The 16,590-nt window shown below is 40.6% G+C and overlaps 1 protein-coding gene across 1 annotated transcript; it reads left to right on the top strand.

The window, feature by feature from the left end:
• Positions 1 to 10,997: 10,997 nt before the first annotated feature.
• On the top strand, positions 10,998 to 12,044 carry LOC131228810 (uncharacterized). Its single transcript, XM_058224669.1, has one exon. It carries the CDS (start codon positions 10,998 to 11,000, stop codon positions 12,042 to 12,044), a length of 1,047 nt encoding a protein of 348 aa, XP_058080652.1.
• The last annotated feature ends 4,546 nt before the right edge of the window (positions 12,045 to 16,590 follow it).

Raw genomic sequence — 16,590 nt, 5'->3', positions numbered from 1 at the left:
TCACATTAGTTGTTACGCTTCCTTGTTGAAAAATTTAATGGTCCGACACTTAGGGACATACCTGTAGTCCAAGATTTTACGGACGTGTTCAGAACGATACTTGGACTACCTCCTCAGCACGAGATCGACTTTACTATCGACCTTATACCTGGTGCGACACCCATTTCTCTACCGATGTATCGCATGCCTCCATGTAAAATGGAGGAGCTGAGGAGACAAATCAATGATCCGTTGGATGCAGGTTTTATACGGCCTAGCATATCTCCTTGGGGAGCACCAGTATTAATTGTAAAGAAGAAAGACGGATCCCTGCGATTGTGCATTGATTACCGCAGGTTGAACCAAGTGATAGTGAAGAACAAGTATCTCTTACCCAGGATAGATGATCTATTCAACCAGTTGAAAGGGGCAAAGTATTTCTCAAAGATTGATTTACAGTCCAGATATCATCAGTTGTGCGTTAGGGATGAGGACGTGTAGAAGACAGCATTCAGGACCGGTTTTGGTCACTATAAGTTTCTCGTGATGTCGTTCGGACTTACGAATGCACCGGCTGTGTTCATGGAACTCATGAACTGGATGTTTCGGCCGTATCTGTACCGGTTCGTCATCATATTTACAGATGACATTTTGATATACTCTAGGAGCCGAAAGGATCACGAAGAGCACCTACGAGCAGTCTTCGATACACTCAGGAAGAACCAGTTATTTGTTCAGTACAAGAAATGCGACTTCTAAAAGGAAGAAGTCAAGTCCCTGGGACATGTGGTGTCCAAGGAAGGTATTGCTGTGGACCTTCCTAAGGTGACCGCAGTTCAGGACTGGGAGCAGCCCGGTTCAGTTACAGAAGTGAGGAATTTTTTAGGACTTGCTGGCTACTATTGCTGCTTCATTAAAGATTTTTCCAAGATAGTTAGACCTTTGTCTCGCTTACTCGAAAGGATCTTAAGTTTGCCTGGAATGAGAAGGCAGAAGCAGCCTTTCAGGAATTGAAGGACAAATTGACATCCATGCCCGTGATAGTATTGCTAGAGCAAGGGGTCAGATATACGATATACACCGATGCGTCTCATGTTAGTTTGGGTTGTGTTCTTATGCAGAAGGACAGAGTGATTTGCCTATGCATCGCGATAGTTGAGGGAACATGAAGAAAACTACTCCACGCATGACTTGGAATTAGCGGCCGTCATCTTCGCATTAAAGCTCTGGAGACATTACCTCTACAGAGAGGAGTTCGAGCTCTTTTGCGACCACAAGAGCCTCAAGTACATATTTACGCAGAGAGACCTGAATATGAGGCAACGACGATGGATGGAAACCTTGAAAGACTTCAAGTTTGAGGTCTCCTACCACCCTAGCAAGGCTAACCTTGTGGCAGATGCGTTGATCTGCAAGAAGACAATAGAATTTATGGCTCCGCTAATGATTAAAGAATGGAACATGGTAGAATTTGTGCGAGACTTCAAACAGAAGCTTACAATAGAGGAGCCGTTCGAGAGAGTCGCACACATCCGCGTGTAGCCACTTATTGATGACCGAATCATTATGGCTCAGAGAGAAGATGAATGGTTGATGAAGATGAGGAAATGAGCTAGTGACAATGAAGATTCTAAATGGAGACTTGTTCGGATGGGGGTTTACGTTATTGTGGCCGCCTATGTGTCCCGAATCGTCATGACTTGAGAAAGGAAGTTCTCGAAGCTGCTCATAATTCGAAGATGGGGATGCATCCTGGTAGTACAAAGATGTATCGAGATATGAAGCGTTCATACTGGTGGGACAACATGAAGGCTTACATAGTAAATTTTGTATCCCATTGTCTCACGTGTCAGAAGGTCAAGGTCGAGCATTGCTGACCTCCTAGTTTACTTTAGCCCATGCCTATAGCTGAATGGAAGTGGGACTTCATATCTATGGATTTCATTTTCGGGTTGCCAAAGACGAGGAAGGGACACGACTCCATTTGGGTGATTGTGGACCGATTGAGAAAATTGACTCCTTTTCTCCCAATTAGAGTATTAAACCCCGTAGATGATTTAGTCAAGCTTTACACCAAGGAGATTGTACGGTTGCATGGAGTGCCTATAAAGATTGTGTCGGATCGAGACACACGATTCACGTCTATCTTTTGGACTTGAATCCAAGAAGCAATGGGAGTGAAACTAAAGTTCAGTACTACGTTCCACCCACAGACTAACGGGCAGACGAAATGGGTAAATCAGGTGTTAAAAGATATGTTGCGGGCATGTGTGCTCGATTTCAAGGACAGTTGGGATGACTGTCTTCCCTGTGCAGAGTTCGCTTATAACAACAGCTTTCAAGCGAGCATTGGCATGGCTCCCTACGAAGCACTGTATGGGCGTCCATATCGAGCACCGCATTATTGGGCAAAAGTGGGTGAGAAAAGTTTGATTGGCTCGAATTTAGTATAGGCGACCTCAGAGAAGATTGACATTATCAGGCGTCGACTTCTTGCAGTCCAGAGCAGACAGAACAGTTACGCCGATACCAGATGATGATAGCTAGAATTTGAGGTTGGGGACCATGTGTTCCTTAAGATTTTCCCCATGAAGGGAGTTCTTTGCTTTGGCAAGAAAGAAAAACTCACACCGAGATTCATTGGCTCATTCCAGATTCTAGACCGAGTGGATGTGGTAGCATACCACCTTGCTTTCTCCACACCACTTGTAAGCGTGCATAATGTATTTCATGTATCGATGCTTAAGAAATATGTTTTTGACCCTTCCCATATTATCAAATGGGAGTAGGTACAGCTGAGTGAAGATGTTACTTATGTATTGCGACCAACATGTGTTCTTGATAGGAAGGAACAAGTGCTACGTAACAAAGTGATCCCGCTTGTGAAAGTATTGTGGACTCACCATACTGAGGAAGAGGCTACTTAGGAAACAAAAGTCGAGGTCCGTAAGAACTACCCTCGGATTCTTGAGGAGTGCAAAAAGGTACTAATTTCGACAACGAAATTTTTCTTTAAGGGGGGTAGATTGCAACGTCTCGGAAAAATTCGTACAAAGACCCGAGTATCACCTTAGGAAGGAATTACTAAGGATCGAATTATGTAGAAATTAGACAAAAATTAATTAGGTACCAAACTAAATAATCAGTTGAATTAGCTTGGACCACTATCTATACAAGCTGCAAGACCCAAAACCATTAAAATTGTTAACTCAACATTACCTAAAAACCTAGGAGCAATCTTAAAATCCAGTTGCTCTCGGGAGCACATTGAAACCCCGTATCGGACCTGGACCACGCATCGGAAGTCTGACTACCGCGAAACTATAAGATTATGACTGCCTTATTGGGCTTGACAACCATTGTGGGAAATCGAACCTAAATAGTATCTAGAAATACATAACTTGAGACCTGAGCAAAGTGTGTGAAAAACATGAATATCTTTAGAAAATGAACCAGAACTTAAGTGAATTGAACCATTCGCTTACGGGCGAAATTGAAGACTTCAGACCGTCAGTTTTTGACCAAACTTTACCTGTGGATTAGGGAAATTTCCCTGCACATGTCAGCATACTTGTGGCCCTGATCGAGTGACGATGATCATTGAACTGATACATGTCCTCCACGTCGATCCACAAATTCGATCAGACTAAAATCATAACCTGGCTTAGATCCATGGTTAGGAAACTTACTCCATGACATAGGTGAGTAATGGGCCTCCATATGAGTCCCGTTTACCCGAAACAGACACCCTTTGGCTATAACTTAAGTATACCATGGCCCTGGGCCATTTGAACCAGTTCTGGGCCTATTTAAGGACCTTAAACCACCCCATTCCCATTCCATATGAATTTTTCTCCAAACCCTAGGAGAGAGGAGAGAAAAGAAGAGAAAAAAGTGAGGAGATGAGAGAGAGTTTGGGAGATCAAGGTGATGTTCTCTCTTACGACTACACGCACTAGATCGTCTTTACATCTAGCTACACAAGCCAATCCAACTCCAATTTGGGTAAGAAATCCTAACCCTAATCTTGTTTTAGGAATCCAAATAGAGGAATCGATGAAATAGTTAACCTATTTCATGATTTAGGTAGCCATTGTGCTGTAGACGGGGACGTGGTATACGAACCGAGTTCGTAACGGGCGTACAGATGAAAGGTGCGAACTATAAATGTTTAGGTTATGGTTTTTAAGGCTTTCAATGTCAGCAATGATTTATGTCTGACTTGATTGCTACCATATGATCTTAGTTACGATGTATTCAATAAATTATACATGTGTGTGAACTATGTGAATATATAATGCATTCCATGTGTTTGTTAAAATGTTTGAATGAAATTAAAATTTTGATTTGTGCCTGCTATGAATATTAATCTAGAATATATATTTGTTGTATGAACGACAACTCCTTTATGAAAGGATTTGCCACAATATATGCTATAACTAAATTAGTTCAAATATGTAGTAATCTGTAATCTAAGTGTTTAATAAAATGTCTGAATGAGAAAGTGTTTGATAGATCACTTCTAACGAGGGTGTTGAGATGGGATTCTCAACTACCTTATCCATATCTAAAATTTCCTCCATATAATATAAATTGCTACAATGTGATTCGTGGGTGAAATACGTATGTATAGTAACATGTTCAATGTGTTTAATAAATTACTCAAATAAGAATTATGTTTGAATTGTTATTAAATGTTGTTATGATTATCACATGTGACTACTTATTGCATTTGAGTATGATTGGGACTACTATGTAGTCTAGGCAATCGGTAATGTTTCCCGATGGGGTGGCCGAACTAGTTTCGCCACGGTAGATACGTTCAATGAATTCGAGTCGTACGCTGGTTGTCAACAGTGGTTAGGCCACATGGAGTGCTTATGCGTTCCATGTCGATCAATTCAATGTGCACTCGTACCAATCGCACTTATCAATTAACCCGATTGGCCTATTATATGTTTATCATGTATGGACGCTACTACTTAAATCTAAGGTACCACTTACCAATGTAAAGCTTGTTTAACCTTAGTACCGAGATCCGTTAAGACTCATGAGCCAGGAAAGGTGGTGTATGGGACACCAAGGTCGAGCTGTCGGCCTATGCTGAGGTGACGAGCCTTCTCGTAGTGACCAGTGGGTAACCCAAACTCATAAACCGAATATGGTGGTGTATGGGACACCATATTCGAGTTGTCGGCCAATGCTAAGGTAACAAACCTTCCCGTAGTGACCTCAAGCATAAGCTAGGCCTACGCTGAGGTGACGAACCTCTCCGTAGTGACCTCGAGTGTAAACTCGTGAACTTACCTATCCACTATTTTTATCAGGGGTGATGCCCTACAACTTACCTATTGTATGTGATTAACTAGGATTGACAACCCTAGATGGATCATTATTTGGGTAAGTGATATAAAGGGAGGTACCTTAGCTTCTCAAATCTATTGTATAAATAAGCCTAATAAATTACTTAGCTAACACATTCATGCACCGTATTAAATGTGCTTTAGCGAGGAATCGCACGTTTAGGGAGTTTGCCATGCGCGATCATGAGATGATGTTGTTGAGGGAGTGCAGGTGTGGGCATGCATCATTAAGTATATCATTCCTGCATTAACCAGAGTAGTTAGGAAATGTTTGTTGTATTGCCTTATCATTACTGCTTGACTGAATTGATAACATGTTAACCTTTGCCTTATAGTACCACTGAGTTGATCACTCACTACCACTCTGGGATAGTGTTTCAAAACACCAACCAGACTCTGATTTAGTTGCAGGTTGTGATGAGGCTCACATGACGGAGCTGGACTTCTTCGATGAGGAGGAGGAATTCTCCTAAATTCAGCTCCTATGTGGGTCTATGTAGACCTAGAGCTGCGTCGCGGGGATTATAGGGATATTGGATAGGTTGAACCTTTACATTTTGATATTTTGTTTATTTTGAAATAAATATGTATATATTTAGCCCGATGGCATGTTCATACTCTGGAGGTTATGAAACACGTGTATACTTTATATATATTTAGTTCAATCTTCCGCTTGCTTATTTACATTAACTCTGGAGTATGATATGCTGATTTAGTGTAATCCCACTCATGCTTAATGCACTAATATGGACAACATTTAAACATCATTATCTATGTTGCATAAGTAATACGTTGGAACTCAGGAGTTGAGCTTTTCTTGACCCCTGATTTTTGGGGCGTTACATAACCTGACCATACAAGACAAATAAACGGGGTTGATCTCCTGAAAGATCACCAAAAGTGAACCTCACATACTCCAGTGACCGAACAAAGTCAGTATATCCCTACTCACGGCATTAGAGTTTGAGCGAACCATGTTCGCTTGAGTTCCGCCACCAAACTCCTGAACCTAAAATGTCAGAACCATTTAATCTCCATTGGAGGAAGTTCCGACTCTCACTAAGATATCTGAGAAAAATTGGGAAGGCTTTTACGATGCCAAGATTCCTATAAGCAGGGAATCCTTCCGCAAACCATGTTAGAAAAAAAGGATGCGTATTTTTGCGGGACCCACCAACAAGGTCAAGTCGGACATAGGCTCATGAAATCTGATGAACGGGCCAGATTCCAAATACCAACATTGTGGACCTCACTTTTGAGTGGTGTGTGTACATGGTTGGTGCACACCCACCATGCACTGGACTGGAAACCCGGTTAATCGGGTTTGACCCGATGAGCATGACAAAAGTAAAGGAGCCTTTCTTGCTTTTAGAAATTTTGAACAGACAGTGTCCATTTGGCTCAGTTGTGGCCCACCATCAGGGTCCCCTGTTATAATCTAAACCATCCATCCTGTTGATCAAGGTGGCTCGACCAAAACCATGGTCGGCCTACTTGATGGATTGCACGCATGCGTTCATAAGAACCCGTGCTAGAAGACTTTGCGAGCAAGTGTTTTTCCAAAAACAAAAAAATGTGTTTTTCTTGTAGCCACGCTGGCGATCCCCGTACGCTGGCTCCTGTAGGATCCCAACTGTTGGAGTAAATCCATCCTAGCCATCCATTCTCTTCATACGGCTTAGGGCTTTTGGGCAAAACCATGACCGATTTTTTTTTTGCGCCCACTATTTTTCATCCACCTCCTTGCCATAGAATAAATCCAGGCCATCCATCCTCCATCCGATGGCTTAGAGAGAGTTTAGGGCTTCAGAGAAAGGGTGTATAAAGCAAGGGGGGTCGATGCTCCATTCCATGCAACTGCACTCCCTACACTCACCCGTTTCTTTCAAAGTTCGAACCCACCGCAAAAACGGCACTGGAGCTCCATTTTTTCTCTCCCACAAGCATCACATGGAAGAAGTAGATGCTCCAGCATCATCGTTTCAAAGAAAAGAGCCTTCATTAGAAGACCGCCATTAGAGCCAGTCATCTTCCTCGTAAGAAACCACCTGCCGCATCATCATCTGTAGGCGTTGATTCGTGACCTACTCGTTCTTCAGGTAGGCCATATCTATTATCAATGGTAGCCATGAAACAATCCCATTTTCGGGTTCCGGTCAATAGGTGAAACCGGGTGGTGTGTGAGGTATGTTGTCGAGTCGAGTTTGAGTCAACTCGTTGACTGACTAGCTGTTATAATCTTCGTGAGTGGGCAAGACTGACGAGTCCATATCCTGTCGAGTCGAAGAGGTGAAAAGAAGATTGTAATTGAATTTAGTTGAGCATCCAAACCTAGCCCAAAGAATATGGCAATGATTGATCTGTTTTTGTTTGTGTTTTTGTTCTTAATAGTATTCATCTTGTTCAGAGTTATACATTGCCAGAAATTGCAAGTCCTCTCATATATACTAAAGTTTAGTCATTCGTTGATTTCAAAGTATTGAAAATGTAATGCGATAATCATGCCCATGGGATTCTCTGTCCTGAGATCTTATTTCCATCCCTTGTCTGTAACAATATCTGCTATTGTCTGTTTGGACAATCCAAATGTATTTTGACTTGAGGTGATCGTCACTCCTTACTGATTGTAGCATAATAAGAGAATTTTGATATAGAAGTTACATAAATTGAAAAAAAGCTCAGATACCACTGGTGCCACTTGTAGTGGTACATTTTGACTCTTGATCATGTGGGTGTTGGCATGTATGACAGATATGTTAAATTTAAAGATTAAGATATCAACAAGATCCAGTAATATCATCTTAAGATACTATGAACGAACCTATTACTCTCATTAGAGACCAGGTTGCATGGTTGGTGGGCCACCTAACCATGGATCTGTAATGGCTAAATCAGGACAGGGGGACTCCTCTACATAAAGAAATGAATCATCTTTCATCAGACAAACACAGATTAGCTATTGAATAAGTTCTATTTGAGCTGAGTCACACTCGTATTGCACCAACTAACAATCTTGCCAACACAGTGCACTTCACTGGGTCTTGAGGAGATCCGATCGATTGAGCTTCATTAAGGTTCCACCACTGTAGGAGGCCTTCCCTTGAGGGCGGGTATGACTATCTAGCCGACTATCTCAAGCTCCAAAATTCCACATCGAGACTTGCCTACTTGATCAAGTGAAACCAAATCATCCCTAAGTTGGACCAAGGTGAGGACTCACTCTTTGAGCTTCCCACTTGATTTCATTAATCTGGATATAGATGATGACATGATTCCTCTAATCGAGTTACTTACCTTGCTATTAAATATGCTAATTTGTTGTGAAATAAATTCATATGTTGGATAATAGGCATCTCTCTTTAATTATAACATACACAAATGGTTTGATGATAACATGCTATTTTCTTTAGTTGTACATGCATTGATTAACTACATGTTACCATTTGCACTTAACCGATGGAATGAATGGAACCTATCTTGAACTTACTATCATGTGGTCCCTATTTGCCATACATGGCTAGGATCACACCTTGCCTTACATAGCCTGGACTGCATGTTGCCTATGTGGCTTAGATCGTCTAGTTGCCTTCGTGGCGTTGATGGATTATTGGTGCCCTCTTGTGGCTTGATGGTTACATCGATATATCTCATTGCTTCCTGGCCATCTTATGGTGTTCAGTCATACCATGATTTCTGGGTGGAGCTGAAGTTTGTTTATCGATTTTGTAACCATTTTACGGTGTTCACGTAGGACATGATTTTCGGGTGGTCTAGGGTTTATATGTTGTTTGTCTCTTCATCCGTGGTGTTAATCATACCATGATTTTTGGGTGGAGTTGAAGTTCGCTTATCAATTTTCTAGCAATCTTACGGAGTTCAGTACGACATGATTTTCGAATGAAGAAGAGGTTTGAAGGTTGATTTTCTATTCACCTCATGGATTTCACTTATACCATGATTTCCAGGTGGAGCTAAAGTTCGCTTATCTATTTCTAGCCATCTTGCGGAGTTCACATACAAATGCAATTCTCGAGTGTAATAGAAAGTCATATGGTTGATTGTTTAATTATCTAGACATGTTTCCTTGCATTGCGACTGCCATTATATTTTGCTTGTGATGAAATTTTGTTGATTAGTTTGATTTTCTTAATATGAGTATGACTAGAAATGCCCTATTTAGTGTATCTAATTTCATGACTTGTAATCTATATTAGATTATGAATGATGAGTACGTAATCTTAAACGGTGCTCCTAACTGTGATAGCCATTAAGGCTATCAAACTATAGCAGTTGATGCAGGTATAGGGCGAGCTAATGTTGTTCACTAGGTTGCTGGAGTAGATCGAGTAGCTAGGGAGCTAGGTGGGGTCCTTACGGCCCGCATTGATCTCCACTACTAGTTGATAGACTCATGTTTTTACTTACCTGAACTTTATTATTTGAGATTGTATAAGTCTTGTATGGGCGCTACATTTGGAATTTTGTAATGATCAGAATATTTTTATTTAATGCATGGTTTATTCTAGCTCATTGCTGTTAACTCTGATTAATGACAAACGATTTAAATTTACACTGGATTTTATAGGCTAACACTCGTGTTTTTGGAAAACAGGTTATATATTCGGGTCCTGAAAACATGGGGCGTTACAGTTGGTATCAGAGCGAGTCTAAATAAACCAGGCATTGGGAAAAATAGGACTTATATGACCTCAAATAATCCATAGTTGCATTGAATAAATTAGAGACTTGAAACTAGGTTTCATTCCCTTAGTGTTAGGGTAATTTATGAACCTAAAAATCTAAATTTTAGGCTCCCTTGAAATGTTAGGGTAAACCATTTGAACCTAGAAACATAAACCTAAGTTCCTTTGTGAATTGTGATTACCGAATCTAGGAGCTTAAACTTTAGGGTCCCTAATGATTTTAGGCTTAGCCATTTGAACTTAGAAGTAAGAACTTAGGTTCCCTTGTAAATTATAGATGTTTGAAACTAGGGACTAAACTCAAGTACCGTAAGGAAACAAGTACCCACCATGTTGTGCGTTAAATCAAACATAAGCACTCTATAAGCTTAAGGAATCAGACTAGGATCTTGTAATTTGAATCCCCTAATACATCTCTTGTATGTTCCAACGAATGGAAATAACTAATAGTAAGAACTTAGAATTTTAGGCGAAATTCCAGCCCTAGGCTAGGCTTGTTGAAACTAGCTTTGAAAACTTAACTAAGTTTAACATATTTAAACCCAAATCCCCATGTAGAAATTTTAGGCTCCCATAAGAAATTCTAGGATAGTCATTGAACTTAGAAATAAGTTTTAGGTGTTATGGAAAGTTGGGTTAAATTTAAGAACTCATGAGTCTAGATCCCCTATAGTCCATCTCAAGACATTAAAATAACCTTAAAGATTATCATAGGACCTTAACTGTAGGTTGAAGACTAGAAGACGTCGGTATAAGGGTGCTTAAATGGTCATCTTAGTACCTTTGGAGTCTTGTTACACCTAATCACAAAGGATAGGGAGTTGTCGAGCACTTATCAATCTGGACAATACTCTAGTTGCATCATTCATATGAGTTGCCTTATGATCTTAGTTTAAGATTGGTTAAACTTAGGAGGTTATGACCATGATGAATCCTTTCCTTTAACAGGGTTATGGCCCCATCCCATTACCCGAGACTGCAGACTGGTCATTTATTGACTTCACCGACGAATGAGGTTGTTAGAGAAGGGAGTCCCGTGCGCTCTCCTGCACCTTCAGTTAGGTCAAGTGGCCCTGAAAGAGAGCCTACATCAGGAACTATCCCGCCTCAGTCACCTGTGAGTCATGTGGGCACACCTCCACCAAACACGCAACCTGAAACCCCACATGGTGATGTTATTAGTCAGCTAACTACTGTCATAATACAACAACAAGCTTCAATTGCCACACTGTTAGAGGCTCTCCAACGTAATATGGATGCAGTGGCCTCGAAGATCGAAGAAGTTAGTGGGGCAAATATGTTTGAATGGTTTCAGGGGCTGAGGCCACCGTCCTTCTCAGGAGCACCAGTTTCAGTTCTAGCACAACATTGGCTGAATAAAATGGCCAAGATGATGAGATCGCTGCATTGTTCGGATGCCCAAAAGGTTATTCTCGCCACTTATGCCTTGGAAGGCGAGGCCGATATATGGTGGGAAGGCATGTTACGAAGAGTCCCATCTGATTATGAGTGGACCTGGAATGAGTTTAAGAAAAGGTTCAATGAAAAGTACTTTCCTCCATTCTATCGTCATGAGAAAATATCTGAGTTTCTTAAATTGGAACAAGGGAATATGACAGTGTCACAATATGAAGTATGCTTCGACGAATTGTCACGATATGTACCGAAGGCTGTTGAGGACGAGGAATATAAATTGGAAAAGTTTAAGATAGGTCTTCGACTTGAAATCCAGTCGAGATTATGCACCTTCGACTTTACTGACTTTGCTGATCTCGTGGACAAAGCCATGCGAATAAATAAGGACTTCGAGCGTAGGTCCAAAACACGTGCTCTTATTCAAGGTTCGGCAAGCAAAGCCAAGACAACGCCAATTGCATCTCCTATGGCCGAGAAGAGAATGGAATTAGTGCCTCACCTAACTCATTCCTCGGGTCAGGATAAGCTCTGTGATTATTGTAGAAGGCAAGGTCACTTCTTGAAGCAGTGTTTTAAGAAATGACGAGATGAGAGGATCTTTCCTCCAGTACAATGACTTTAGCAACCAAGGTACGACCTTTAAAGATCTTCCTTAGTAGTTATAAGATAGTTCGCAAGGATTATAAAAATTTTGAGAATGCATAGTAATGTGACTAAAACAATTAAAAATAGTTAAAATTATAGATTCAAGGATAGCACCCTAGATAGCTAAATTGCAACGTTGAAGCATAATGAATCATTTAGGCCTATTCCTTGGGGAAACAGGAAATTTGTAACGACCTTGGAAATTTTGTGCTAATTTTTCCTTAAGTAGTTGTTTTTGGGGTAATTAGTGCTATACTCGATTGCTTGTGAAATTCGCATCAATCACTTTAAAATTGATCTGCATGACTCTAAACTTGTAGATTAGTTAGCGCTATGTTCCTCTGAAATCTGGGATCCATCGCTAAATCCAATTGTTCTGGGGAATTTTTAGAAGTTTTGGATAGGACCTGGACCGCGCGTCGAAAGTCCAATAGCGATGATCTTAGGCTGTTGCGGTCACTATGTTAGGCTTGACCATCACCTCAAAAATCAAGTCCATGTGATGTTCTGGGTCGATTTGATTGAGTTCGGAGTGAAGAGTGTGAGAACGGTTGGAAATTTAATAAGCTTTTATGAAATCTGAGTCGTGTTGCTTGCGCGATGATTTTAAGCAATCTGACTGTTGGATTCTGACCCAATTTCACCCTCTGATCAGGGAAGGTGGCCCAGGCATGTCCTTGTACATGTGGACCTGATCGAGATTCCGTGACTGTTGAATTGAGTGTGGTCCGCCACGGCTGATCTTAAGAGCCGATCGGTACGAAAACTCAGCTTGACCTAGATCCATGGTCAGTGAGCTTAAGTCCGACCTTTTGTGGTTATAGGCCCACCAGAAGTGCTTCGTTGGATCGAGAGAGGCTTGCTTTGGTTATAACCTAAGTATACCTTGTCCCTGGGGTTATTTTCATCAATTTGAGGCCTATTTATAGTCCTTAAACCCTAACTCTCTTTTCCATACGAATTTTCTCTAACCCTAGCTTGGAGAGAGAGTGGAAAAGAGAGAGATAATGAGAGAGAAGTTGGTGAATCATCTTGGATTCTTTCCTGTTCTTCTTCATCTTTGAACCTTCACTTTGAATCGTTATTCTGACGGTTCTGAGTTCATCTTTGGGTAAGTTAACCTAACCCTAATCTGTGTTAGAGCTTAGAATAGTCTTGGTATTGTTGTATCTCATTTCTATTCTTGCTTTAGGGTATTCTATCGCCGTTGACGAAGACAACTCGTCTAAATCAGTTCGGTGTTTCTTTTCTGGCTTAAGGTGCGGACTTTAAGTGTATAGGTTACGGTTTTCAAGGCTTTCAATGCCAGTTAATGATTTATTCTTGTTATGGATGAGATTTCACATGCCAAATGTTATGTTTATGTTGCGTTCCTGATATGCATGTGTTATATTGAGATTTGTGTATTCTATGTGTATGTATAAAGTACCGTATACGTATAAAATATGCACTTGTGTTGCCATGATTATTTTTCGTGTATGTATGCTAGATGTATGTATGATAACTCCTTGGTAAAAGGAATTGTCCAAATGCTTGTTGTTCAACATACGTCATGTATGTTGTATCATGTATTCTAAGTGTTTGTAGAAATGCCTGAATGATCTAAAGTGTAACTTATTACACTACTTGTGGGCATTGAGAAGTGATTCTCAACACTCCTATTGATGTGTATATTTCCTCCATGTCAGTTACATTCCTTGTTATTTAATTTCAAGCATTGCTTATGCTTTCATTTATGTTAAGTTGATATTCTTCAAATGCTTGAGTACCACATGATTGAAGTTGTTGTTCCTTTACTGTTTTACATTCAATACCATTATCTGTTGTAGTGTAATGTGTTTGGGACTATGAATAGTCCAGGAAATCGGTAATCTGCCTTAAGGTTGTGGCTGAGATCGCTTTCGCCACAAAGGACTTGATTAGACGAACCCGAGTCATACTAGAGTTATCGGCAGTGGTTTGGCCACGCGGAGTGTTTGCGCACTCTATGTCGTTCAACTCAACGTGCGATCGTGCTAGTCGAGTTCGTCAAGAAACCCGATTATCCGATGTATGTTCACCATATATGGACGCTACTGTTTGAATCTAGGGTACCAAACTTACCGTTGAAATCCTATTAACCATGGTACCTTGATCCGCTAAGACTCATGAGCCGGACATAGTGGTATGGGACACCATGGTCGTGCTGTCGGCCTACGCTGGGGTGACGAGCCTCCCCGTAGTGACCAGTGAGCAACTAAACTCGTGAGCCGACTATGGTGGTATGGGACACAATATTCGTGCTGTCGGCCTGCATTGATTGGTGACGAGCCCTTTGTAGTGACCTCGAGCATGCCTGGATACCGCATTGAGGTGACGAGCCTTGGTGTAGTAACGAAGGTATGAAAGGCGTGCATTGATTGGTGACGAGCCCTTTGTAACGACCTGAAACCATATGATCGTATGAGATATCTAGGACTGACGACCCTAGAATGGATCACTGTTTAGATGGTGATATGAGGAAGGTATCTTAGCTTCCCAATCCTGCTGTATGAAAAGGACTAATAACAACTTAGTAATCATATTCATGCACCGCATTTGCATGTGCTTTGTAGATGTGGCGCACTTTGAGGCGATGTCATGTGTAACGTAAGATGAAGACGTTGATGGTGTACGCGTGAGGGCACGCATCATTCTGCATGCATCCTTGCATTAACAAGAGTATTTAGGATTTATTTAATTGTTCTGCTTTATCATTACTGCTTGATTGAACTGATAACATGTTAACCAGTGCCTTATTGTTTCACTGAGTTGATCACTCACTCCCACGTTCTGGGGGGGTGTTAAACACCCACCAGACTCTGTATTAGGTTCTGATGTTGCAGATGTGGATGCGACTTCTGAGGCAGAGCGGGAGATGGATGATGATGAGGCTGCTTTCTCTTATATGCAGTTTTCAGAAGGGTTCTAGCGAGCCTTGTTCTGATGCGCGGGACTCTGGGATTATTTTTGGGATTTAAATGATGTAACTTGATACTTGTAATTTTGTTAAGTAACACTTTCATACGACCTGGTTGGTGAATGTACTTCAGGGATTTACACTTGTACACATATATTTCTATAAGTCTTCCGCTTGCTTTATTCACTTATCCCTGAATTATATCTGTGTTTTGGCTTAATCTATTCCATGTTTTATGCACTAATACAGTCAACATACATCCATCATTAAATATGTTGCATAAGTGATGTTTTGGAACTCGGGAGCTGAGTTATGCTCGACCCCCGAATTTTAGGGCGTTACAAAATTAGATAACATATTTGAAATGAATAGAATGATCGGGAACACAAATAGACAGAACCATGTTTAAGCAAAGTATATGCGATTTGATGTAAATTTTAAATCCTAATTATTACAATGATCTTAATGCCCTGATCAAGCAGAAGATTGATACTCACTGGGATTAAGAAGGATACTAACAGACTAACTGCCCGGCCAGGTAGAAGTTTGATGTATTGGGTTCAAACCTACTATAACCATCCTTCTGTGTTGCCTAAATAATTAGAACATGAGATTTTTTTAGTAAGATATCTGCTTACCTTAGATGGTAAGAAACTATTCTCGATTTCATTCATGGTGGAAGAACTGAATTTCGGGACGAAATTCTTCTTTAAGGGGGGTGGATTGTAACAATCCCAGTCCTAACAGTTGATCGTGAACACTAAGAAACACAGAAAACAAATTGTCTTCGTCCCATTTGTAGAAGTATTGAATTTCGGGGACAAAATTCTCTTTAAGGGGGGTAGATTGTAACAACCCATACTTTTAGTACTCGAGTGTCACCATGAATTTAACATATTATGTACACTTATACGGTACTTATGTAGCCAACCTAACCCTACATCCATCCTCCAATATGAATCAAATCAATTAAGAATGATCTCCATCCATAAATCAAGTCATCCGACCGTTGATCATGTGGTTTGATATACGTACTTTCCTTTGACTAAATTGGTGAATAAATCTTTATCTATAATGAGTTAGATGTAAGTCCTATTATAAGAATTGTTTAGAAATGGGCATAGGACCATGTAGAACCATTAGATGTCACAAAACTCTTAGATCAACAATAATTATAAAATTGTCATTAACATAGACCCCTGAATTCTAGATCACATAGTTTCCATGATCTATTTCATGTGAAATTTTGTACCTGGCCTAATTATCATAAATTAACCATACACGTCGAATTTCAGCCCTTAGATCGCAATAAATCAGCTACTTGGCCTCTAGATCCGTCCGTACACTTATCAAATCAAGATTCCAACCCGTTCATCTTGTTCAACCCACATGAATATGCTTAACCCATCATTAGAATTACAATATGAGGAATTTATACATGTGAACAAGTCACTCGAATCTAACAATATACGTGTCATACCCCTAATCACTCCAGAAACACACTTTATGACCATCCATTTACAAAACTGACCGTACATCCACTAAC

Source organism: Magnolia sinica, chromosome 16, assembly GCF_029962835.1.
Source record: "Magnolia sinica isolate HGM2019 chromosome 16, MsV1, whole genome shotgun sequence".
Lineage (NCBI taxonomy): Eukaryota > Viridiplantae > Streptophyta > Magnoliopsida > Magnoliales > Magnoliaceae > Magnolia > Magnolia sinica.
The sequence above is the reverse complement of the archived record's forward strand: the minus strand, read 5'-3'. Positions and strand labels throughout refer to the sequence as shown.

Excerpts from the sequence above, each read along its gene's own strand:
- LOC131228810 (XM_058224669.1), top strand. The coding sequence starts at position 10,998 with ATGGCCCCATCCCATTACCCGAGACTGCAGACTGGTCATTTATTGACT.